The sequence below is a fragment of the Diospyros lotus genome, chromosome 5, assembly GCF_014633365.1.
Source record: "Diospyros lotus cultivar Yz01 chromosome 5, ASM1463336v1, whole genome shotgun sequence".
In the NCBI taxonomy this organism is placed as follows: Eukaryota; Viridiplantae; Streptophyta; class Magnoliopsida; order Ericales; family Ebenaceae; genus Diospyros; species Diospyros lotus.
Window position 1 is genome coordinate 15,179,657 of NC_068342.1, and position 10,042 is coordinate 15,189,698.

At 37.7% G+C, this 10,042-nt stretch overlaps 2 protein-coding genes across 2 annotated transcripts; one reads left to right on the plus strand and one right to left on the minus strand.

Moving 5' to 3' along the window:
* Window positions 1–1,331: 1,331 nt before the first annotated feature.
* Window positions 1,332–8,683, plus strand: LOC127802715 (AT-hook motif nuclear-localized protein 9). The gene is made up of 6 exons (XM_052338702.1): window positions 1,332–1,899; window positions 2,346–2,935; window positions 5,194–5,261; window positions 5,869–6,000; window positions 7,551–7,712; window positions 8,115–8,683. Exons 2-6 carry the CDS (start codon window positions 2,524–2,526, stop codon window positions 8,343–8,345), a joined length of 1,005 nt encoding a protein of 334 aa, XP_052194662.1. The 5' UTR covers window positions 1,332–1,899; window positions 2,346–2,523; the 3' UTR covers window positions 8,346–8,683.
* Window positions 8,684–8,876: 193 nt separating this feature from the next.
* LOC127802716 (kiwellin-1-like) lies at window positions 8,877–9,741 on the minus strand. Its single transcript, XM_052338703.1, has one exon. The coding sequence runs from the start codon at window positions 9,699–9,701 to the stop codon at window positions 9,075–9,077; it is 627 nt and encodes a 208-aa protein (XP_052194663.1). The 5' UTR covers window positions 9,702–9,741; the 3' UTR covers window positions 8,877–9,074.
* Between the last annotated feature and the right edge of the window lie 301 nt (window positions 9,742–10,042).

The following is a 10,042-nucleotide window of genomic DNA, read 5'->3' on the forward strand; positions in this document are numbered from 1 at the left end:
TACGGCTGCTTAGGTATCCCACAATAGAAAAAGAAGGTGCAAGCAGGCAGTAAAAGATAATTAAACTTCACATTACCATTTAAAATTTAGAATTATGTCATTTGATAGATGTTATATATATATTTTTCGCACCACTACTTATGGGCTAGACCCAATTTGGCAAGCCGGCCCAATCACTTAAGACCCAGGAAGCCCTAGCGAGCTTACTAAGGTAAACCCACATATCGCTTAAATCTGAGCTCATATCGCGGAACCAAGCAAGCTCTTAGCGAGCTCTCAACGATCGATTCAACGAGCTCCCAATAAAGCCCCTAGTTTACTGACTCAACTGTTCATCTCGCTGGTTTAAATCCTCCAGCTCGCATAGACAACAAAACTGTTGAACAGCCAGAGGCAGGGACTCACTTACTTTATCTGAGACGAGCCAAATCTCTCGTAATGAGGATCCCACTTCCGATTTTATGCAGACGATAAGGATTGTTTGTCCCCCATTATGTCATCTTTTTATATCTTATGCAAACTGTAAACACCCCTCATTATAAATAAGGGTCAGGAATATTGTTAAAGGGGACAACAAGAAGAATAGTCAGATACTGCCACTCTGGAAGAATAATCAGGGTACAGTCGTGGAGTAAACATCGTTCTAGTCAAACCATATAGAAAACTCTTTGTGTTCTTCCCATCTTGTTATTCCTCCTTGTATCTTGGATGCACTCACTGTGGTCCAAACGAATCACGGTAGGCTAAAATTGAACGTCGACAATAAATAAGAAAAAGATGAGAGGAGTAAGGAAAAAGAGATAGAACTCTCACCAACACTATTAACATAAAAGAATCAGAGATGAGGTTTTTTGCGAGATAGAGGGAAGAACAGACACAGAGAAATGGATTGGGACATTTTGGTCTTTTATAAAAAAAATTAGTGTTAACTAATAAAATGAGAAAAATGCAAGAAAGAATATGCACAATAAAAATAGATATAAAATATTTTTAATTGAAAATACTATTTATACATGAAATATGTACACTTTATTGTATTTATATACTGAATTTTAGTACATTATAGCCTTCATTAAACTAAAAGTATTTATAAATTCACAATATACACTACTATAAATTGAATGTTTTTATTTTCTATTTTTGGGTATAAAGAAGAATTTTGTTGATTTTTCATGCAGGTTTGACACGCGCCATCTGACAGAGTGGGGATGGATCTTGGTGATATCAACATACGTACGCATACTTTCGAGTCTTATCCACAAGCCTTCTCTTTTCTTTTCGGTTTGATCTCTCTCTCTCTCTCTCTCACAAGCCTCACTGATCGAAGAAAAAGATCATCATATCACGCTGTAACACAGAAGCACAGTAGCTGTAGAGAGAGAAAGATAGATATAGAAAGAGAGAGAAGGAGCGCTCCGCCCCAGAAAAAAAAAAAAAAAAAAAAGAGAATGCAAATCCGGATAAGGACTTGTAGTTCACTACTGCCCTCTTCTGTGTATTTCCCAGAGTCATAACTTTCGGCCACCGATCATTGAATTCAAAACCCGCTTTCAAATTCAACATAATAATTGAATTCTATCTCATTTCCATTCTCTCTCTCTCTCTCTCTCTCTCTCTCTCTCTACCTGTTAACCACCTCTCCTTTACTTTTGTTTGTCTGCTTCTGGTTTAACCCATTTTTTTGTGTAAAAGAGGTGTTTGTTGAAGCCTAGGGTTGAGTTCATGCAATGGCATTGATTTGAGCTGGTCTTGTTGGCCTTTGGTTTTCTGGGTATTTTTTGTTGGGTTAGAAGATATACTCTTGGTGATTCGTAGTGTCTAAGGTTTGCGAAAACATGGGTTGGTGAGGGTCAACCCGTTCGGTCCTTCCTTTCGATATGAAGCCTTTTCTAGGGTTTGGTAAGCAGTAAACTTAAGCATGCGTTTGTTAATTACTTTTTCTTTAGGTTCTAAGCTTTTGAATTCAAACCCTTTTCTTCGCTTGCTTTTGCCTTTTGATTATTTTCTGTTCATTATATGTGTTCTCTTTACCCCTTCTCTGAAAAACTTTTGATCTTTACGTATTCTTATGTTTTCCAGCACGTTTTACCCAAATATCATTTTGTGTTCTATTTTATTTCGAATTTGTGGATTTCTAGGAGCCGGATTGCAGGCATTGACTCTTTCTTAAGATTCTATATTATATTTCATATTTTATTATATTATATTTGTACTGAGTGAAGCAACAGTTTTGGTTTTTACCATAGACGTGCGCTTGCTCTGAATGTGAAATCTTTTGAAGCCCAACTGTGTTCTTTCTCTGGTGGTGGTGTTCATTGCAAATTCTTCTCCTTTTTTGTTTTCAGAATTCTAGCACATTGTGAAAGCACTGTTTACAGTTCAAGATTTGGGTTTTTTTACCTCAATATCTCAGAGAGCTTTGCAACAGAGTGAGGACTTTGAATTTGTGACCCAAGACAGCTGAATTGGTTTGAGATTGAGATTTGGGTGCTTACACAGTAGCAATTATTTAGGAGTAAATGTATGGATCGAAGGGAAGCCATGGCACTTTCAGGGTCTTCTTACTATATGCAGAGAGGGATTTCTGGGGCAGGGTCTGGGATTCAGGGATCACCGGGCATTGGTTCATTGCCTAATCAGAATATTTCATTTCAATCGAACATTGGGGGCAGTTCAATTGGATCAACCTTACCATTAGAGCCTTCAGCGGCGATTTTGACTCATGGGGTTAATGTGGGCGGGCCATCTGCCGCGCCACCAGCTGAGCCTGCGAGGCGGAAAAGGGGAAGGCCTCGAAAATATGGGCCTGATGGGTCCGTCTCATTGGCATTGTCCCCCAGATCGTCTACTACTCCAGCAACCACTTCCCAGACCCAGAAGCGAGGGAGAGGGCGACCACCAGGGACCGGGCGGAAGCAACAGTTGGCTTCCCTTGGTAAGTATTGGTGGTGAGCTTACTTATTGTATGACATATGCATTAACCCTTTTGAATAGGTGGCTTGCAGATGGAAATATATTTATGTAAAACCGAATATTTATGTCAACTCCATACCATTGGACATATTTATGTACCATTAGACATTGTATTAGTGCCTTATAGTGTGATTGGGTACTGAAAATTTGATACTGGATGTGTCCTGTTGTGGAAAAGTTAGTGTGAATATATTATATATTCTGCATAGTCACATATAATGACAAGTGCCTTTTGGAATGTACTACTGCTGCTTATATAATATAAAAGAGATTCTTAAAATCTTATATTTGTTGTCTCTTTGATCAGTATGTTTATTTTTAAATATTATCTGAGGAATGCCCATGATTGCTGGGAAAGCTAGCTGTACTGGTTCCCTGCATTAGAACTTTTTGTTTGTCAAAGCGTTTACCATGTTAATCTATGTAGCAACTTTCAGGGAGGGGTGCAAATGAGCCGAGCCGTTCGGGGTCGGTTCGGTGTTCGACTCGATAAAAGCTCGTTTGAGTTCATTTATTAAGGTAAACGAGACAAGCTTGAGCCTAACTTTGAAGCTCAATTTATAAACGAACTGAGTTTGAGCTCAGTAAAATTCGCCTCGTTAGCTCTCAAGTTGGCTCGAATAGCGGCTCATGAGCTAGATCGATTATAGGCTCGTGAGCTGTCTCGAATAGAGGTTCACGAGCTAACTCACTTATAGGCTCATGAACACCTTGTTAGTTGATATTGATAAAAATTATTATTTTTTATATTTTTATATATAGGATAACATTACTGAAATTTTTCTGCCACATGAAACATTACAAGGTATGTGATTCTTGGAAGCTTTTGATATGTTGGTATTTTGTAGGTTGATATATGTGATTTGATATATAATTATGATTACTGATTAATATTACAATTTCAAATTGCAAGTTGATATTTGGAGTAGTTAATTTGAAGTTGAATTGAAAACATATTTGTTGTGCTGTAATTTTGATTATGTTTGTATTTTGAAAATAACTAAACAAGTAATTTGATTATTTTTTTGTACGGTAAATGATATTATGCTTATTATAATTTGTGAAATTATTATTACTTAATTATTATATTGATGTTATATTTGTTGATTATCAAGTTAGATTCGTTTAAGTATATTTGTTGATTATCAGATTGATATTTGTTTTTATTGTAGATCAGTTTATTAGGTTTTTTTAAATAAAACTTTGATATATTTCAGCCCGAGCCCAAGCTTAGGTTGGGGCTCGCTTGAGCTTGAGTTCGAGCTCGGCTCATCAATCAAATTAACGAGCCAAGCTCGAGCTCAGGCTATGCTAATCGAGCTCAAGCTCGAGCCAAGCTTCCAGGCTTGACTCAAATTTGAGCTTGAGCTTGTGATAAAATTTGTCGAGCTAAGCTCGGCTCGACTCATTTACACCCCTACTTTCAGGTGTAAAAAATGAAACATGTGGGGTAAAACATGAAACTTCATTTGAGGAAATGAGCATATCCCAGCACAGTCCTGCCTGTATCTTATGCGTTTCCAATATAGAACTGTCTGCGTTTCTCATTGAGCTTTAAAGATGTATTCTTTATGTTAAACAGTATTTATCTTGATGCTAGGGATGGGAATGCTGGGCTGGAATATAATTCTGCTACTCAGATAACATTTTGATGGAGTTTGATTTAATTTATAGCATGCCTATAAGTGTATTAGTTCTGAAATGACCTGGTTCAAATTTGATTAAATGTTATCAGCATTAGATAGAAATATAAAGTATTTGTTTGTAATGTGCCTTATACAGTTAATTGCATTGTTCTATTACATCAAATTATGGGGAATGGACTTGATCGTTTTTGAATGGCTAAACTCAAGAGCAGAGCTAGTTTCAACCAGAATCCCTAGTTTCTTGAATATCTGATAATATTTTGTGTCAAAGGCATCCATGTTTGATGTCTGTTCCTTTTTAAAGTTGATGCAGTAAATAATTCTTGGCTAAACTTGTTACCTGTATCATCTATATTTTGATGCTTCAGTCAAATATACCTTGAACATGTTGACCATCCTATTTGAACTGCTTTTGTCAACTACCAACTACAAAGAACTCCCGTCAAGTATTTTGTCCTGTTTCTTTCCAACCCCCAAACCTTATCTGAATAAGTAGTTTGTGTTCATTTGTCCTCTCTGCATGTGACCTTTCAGTATTTTGAAGGATGTTACATTTGGCTAATTTTTCTGACAGGTGGATGGCTCTCTGGTTCAGCTGGGATGGGCTTTACTCCACATGTGATCACCATCTCTGTAGGAGAAGTATGTCGTACCCTGTATTGATCTGTGTTAGAATATTTAGTACTTAACAGAAAAAACAAATTTACATATTTGTAGAGGTTGCACTCTACTAATTAATTGAGTTGACCATAGTCATAGTGTTTCAGGATGGAAAAGTGAAAGATTCAGAAATTTGTTTCTCTGTCATTGTTGTGTAAGATTTTCTGTTCAATAAATATGGTGTAGATACGCTTAAACAGGCATCAAAATATCTGTGTTAATTAAAGAGAGTTAAGTTTACGAACTCTTAACAGGTTAAATAAGTCAACTTAAGATAGCACCTATTAGTAGTAAGAGAATATCTTTTATTTTTGGCAGTTGGGGGGGGGGGGGGGGGGGGAAGTTTTGGAAAAGGCTTTGGCCTTGCTTGATACTGTCCTTGTACGTTTGATTTGTAAGAACGGTAGAGGCTTAATTTTAAATGGAATTGCTTCTTGTTGAGACTTAAGTACTTCTGTGGTTTTGGAACTATGGAGTTAAAATTTTAATCATGTTTGAATATTTGTTTTTCCACTTCAGCCTCATTTTTCACATTTCCTGATATTTCTTGTACAATTAATATCTTGATGCTGTCTGACGGTTATTGCAGGATATCACTGCAAAAATAATGTCCTTTTCACATCAAGGCCCAAGAGCTATATGTGTTTTGTCAGCTAACGGTTCTGTCTCCAGCGTGACTCTTCGACAGCCCTCAACTTCTGGTGGAACCGTCACATATGAGGTTTCAGCACTTATATTATCATGGCTAATCTTTGTCAAAACATTGCTTGTCTGCATATGTACCTATATATATGCGTATAGTATATCTTCCATAAGTCATGATGGATACATGAAGTTATATTACAAATGTAATCCAATATTGTGAATGACGCTTTAATACCTCTTAAGAGCTTCACTCATAGATGCATGTTTTGCGAATCCAGCACGTCTTCTGCGAGGCTTATGTCCTAGTATTTGATAAAATGCAGTTTTATTTTCTTATTTGTGAGGTAGAAAGTATAACTGTAATCCTGGTTTGACTATTTAACAACAATCTCATCTTGCTTTCTTTCCCATTATCTCTTTAGATTTATTCTTTGTTTATTGGCCAATTCTTCTTTTTACTGCAAGCAATTTTAGTTCTTGCCTTTTTCAGTTATCTCAAGAACACCCTCAATTGTAATGTTTCTGCTAGCGAACTGCATTCTCTCTGTACCAACTTCTTACACTGTTACTGAATGAAAATATATAGGGATGTAGATGTTGTTTTATATAGTGAGAGGTGAACCACAAAAATAGTAGTATTACTTCTACATGTACCTTCTCTCTTTCATTCAGCTTTCCATTGCAATGGGTACTTGAATATGTATTTATTTCTGTTACTTTTCTTGCCTGTGCATATGCGTGTGGGGGCATTCTTTTTTCCATGACTGTTATGCTTTCTTCTTGGTGGGAATGTGAAGAGAAATTTGAATTATTAAAATTTAATTTTTGATAGTGGGATCTGGGTTTTATTTAAATTTTGGAATTTTGATTTTAGCTTTAGTTTATTTATTTTGATAATTGTAAAATTAATATTTATCTTTTAGTTTTAGTCTGAAAATAGGCTTTAGAATGTAATTAGAATTAGATTATTGGTTTGGATACAGATTGCTGAATTTTCTCCTACTGAAATATGTCTTCTCTCTCTGGTCTCCTTCCTCCCCTATTCTTCTTCTTGTTCTTCATTCAAGTTCTCTTTTTCTTCAATCTTCTGCACGTTTCTTAGCTGTCTGGCATCAGAACCACTGTGTTTCTTTGTTCAGTCAGCTAGTCTCAAAGTCTTCGATTATGCTTTCCTATTATTCAATTTTTGCTTTGTTATTTATGAATGATCAAAAAACATTTGAATTCTTATGTGTTATAGTGGATCCCAGTAGTCAGAAAGTGTTCAGTATTATTTAACTGATAGGTCCTTGATTAGTTTTTATTAATATATGTCGGACCCATTATGTCGTGTAAAGTTGACAGCTTTGATGGCTGCTAGTTTTGTTTTATATGATCTTATTTTGCCATAGATTTCCAATAATGGCTTTGGTGCTATTATGGTCTTCTCTTTCTTTATTTGTCTGCACAATGAGTGGTTGTGTTGGATTAAATATTTGTAATAATTTAACTTGACTTTTGCTATATTGGCTCCCTTTCTCTTTTTTCTTTTTGAGGGTGTGGTTTCCTTTTCTTGTGAAAACTGTTATTTTGCGTTTTTCTCTCTCTGAAGCACAAGTTTTGTGCTGCAACTTTATACCTTTGCAGGGCCGCTTTGAGATACTATGTCTGTCAGGCTCTTACTTGCTAACTGATAATAGTGGTTCCCGTGGTCGATCTGGTGGTCTGAGCATCTCACTTGCTAGTCCTGATGGTCGTGTCATTGGTGGGGGAGTTGGAGGAATGCTTATTGCAGCCAGCCCTGTTCAGGTAAGATTTTATTGGCTTCGCACTTTTCATATAGTTCATGTTCTTCATTTGTTATTTCTTTCTGTAAAGTGCTGTGAGTCTTCTGTTTCTTGTGTATATGTCGGCCCTGGCCTCCATATACTGGATAGATGAGGTTGCCTAAGGTAGAATACACCAATGAGCTTTTTATCCACTAGCTGTTGTATTCTACTTGGGATCAGTTCGGCAGGTTTATTGTAGTCCATACGCATGTATAATCATTGAAATGTAGAAGTGAATCCATCAATGTTAAATTAGTGGTTTATACCACAGCCCATCTAATTGGGTCGGTAGTTGTTTAACATTGGCAGATTGATAGAACTGAAAATTAGCAGTTGATGGTTCCAATTTTGAGGGTCTAAGCTGGATTATTTTATGATCCAGGTGATAGTTGGAAGCTTTATATGGGGTGGTTCGAAGGGAAAGAACAAGTCTGTAGGAGGCTCGGAAGGTGATGGAGATTTGGACCTCCCAGGAGCTGACAACCCGGTCACTCCAGCAAGTGTTCCTCCCAGTCAGAATGTCCCTCCGGTCTCTTCGGTCAATCCCTGGCTTGGCTCACGATCAATGGATTTGCAAACTGCTCATGTTGACATTGATTTGATGCGTGAATAACCAATTTTATCAATAGATAGAGGTGCGGTGTATATACCTGCTCTTTAGTCCGTTGAAACTGATCCCTTCAGTCCCACAAGAAAACTGACGATTTTGGGTCCCGAGGAACCTTTCTCTGTGTCCCTTTGCAGACACTTTGCTTGTACCGATTCCTTTTCATCTTAATGAAAGTTTAGTTGGAGTTTAGTGCTAAGATTTGCATTAAAGTTACATTCTAAGGGTATGGTTTGTCTTTGAAGCAGAGCGTCCCTCCCTCCTGTGGAGAAACCCTTTTGTGGCAACACTGCTACATCAAATATGCTTGTTTGATAAGTGAATCTGATCTTTCCATTGATTCATTTTTGCAATTTGTTGTGTTCAAGTAGTCATATTTAGGAGTTTGTCACCTAACGGTATGACTGTTTTGTGAACTTTCTATATCTGCAAGGATTATTAGTAATGTTTTATGAGTTGTAGACTCCATCAGAAGTGATAACAATCCCAGAAGCATAGGCTGGAAAACATTAAACTGATGCTGACAACGTTGGAAACATGAAATTTGTTGTATTTAGATGTATGGAAGACAAATTAGGCGGATCTCTAGAAAGGTTCAACAGGTTTGATACAAGATATCCTAGTGGATATATTACATACATTAATTACACACAGTTTTGGTCTTCACACAACCATGAGTTTAGAACTTCGTATCAGGATGAAGATGCAGAAGATATGAAATAGGAGCTTGGAAAGCTAAACATCAGACCAGGTAATGTCCAACCCGCCCCACTTGTCGTGAGGTATGCGCAATGCTTCCCACACGGCTCTTGAGGCATCGACAATGTTGTTATTGCATGGGGGCTGATAATCATGATCGTCATCGCATCCCATGGTGGAGTCACACTCATCGACAACCATAGCATTCACACTCCGGCCTTTGGCAGTTATGGTGATGTTTTGGAGGCACCTGCTCCCTCTGTTGTACCACCCGGTTGACAATGCAACGACTGGTGTATCATCAGAGTGGTATTGGTTATCGCATTCAGATGGGGAACCGCCATCTTGTCCCTTCTGGAAACCGTTGAGAGTAAGAACGGCCTTGGTACTATCAGACACTTTAGGCGAACATTTGTAAGTCGTGTAGAGCTTTCCTTCCACACAACAGTCAGAGTCGTTGTCCTTGTTGCACTCTCCGGGAGGAGGCTTTTTGCCCCTAATTTTGCCGCTGGACCTGCAAACTTGCGCCTCGGCCTCTGGACAGTCTGCCACAAGGAGAATGAGCACAATTAGAAGAGCTGCTCCCCAGCTGATGAACTTTTTCATACTGTTTCTTCCGCGTTCCCCCCGTTGTTTCGTGTTGTACTGCTTGACAAGAAACATGGCACTAGTTTAAGCTATATATTGAAATAGAATCCCATGGAGGGGCATTCTAGACTATATTTAGGAGGAAATTGGGGCTTAGTATTACATTAATTACTTAGCAGGAAGAAACAACAAAGACGTCAACTTTTGAAGCCACTTATTGTTCTTTTACCGTTTAAAACTACTTATTGTTTTTACCAGTATAGATTGATGCCGTCGGCTGGAAGAACAGCTTATGGGCTTTTGATTAAATAATGATAGAAATCCCATTATTGCCGAGTTCGCATTCACCAAGGACAGTAGTTCTGTGACTCTGATCTTATGGGTTTCTAACAAACCTCTTGTTTAATGGTCTTCTT

What these genes read in the sequence shown, in the direction of transcription:
- LOC127802715 (XM_052338702.1), top strand. Translation starts at nt 2,524, where the DNA reads ATGGATCGAAGGGAAGCCATGGCACTTTCAGGGTCTTCTTACTATATG. An exon ending in GTGGAACCGTCACATATGAG is followed by an intron (nt 6,001 to 7,550) that starts GTTTCAGCACTT and finishes ATACCTTTGCAG; the next exon opens with GGCCGCTTTGAGATACTATG. An exon ending in TTGCAGCCAGCCCTGTTCAG is followed by an intron (nt 7,713 to 8,114) that starts GTAAGATTTTAT and finishes TTTATGATCCAG; the next exon opens with GTGATAGTTGGAAGCTTTAT.
- LOC127802716 (XM_052338703.1), bottom strand. Translation starts at nt 9,701, where the DNA reads ATGTTTCTTGTCAAGCAGTACAACACGAAACAACGGGGGGAACGCGGA.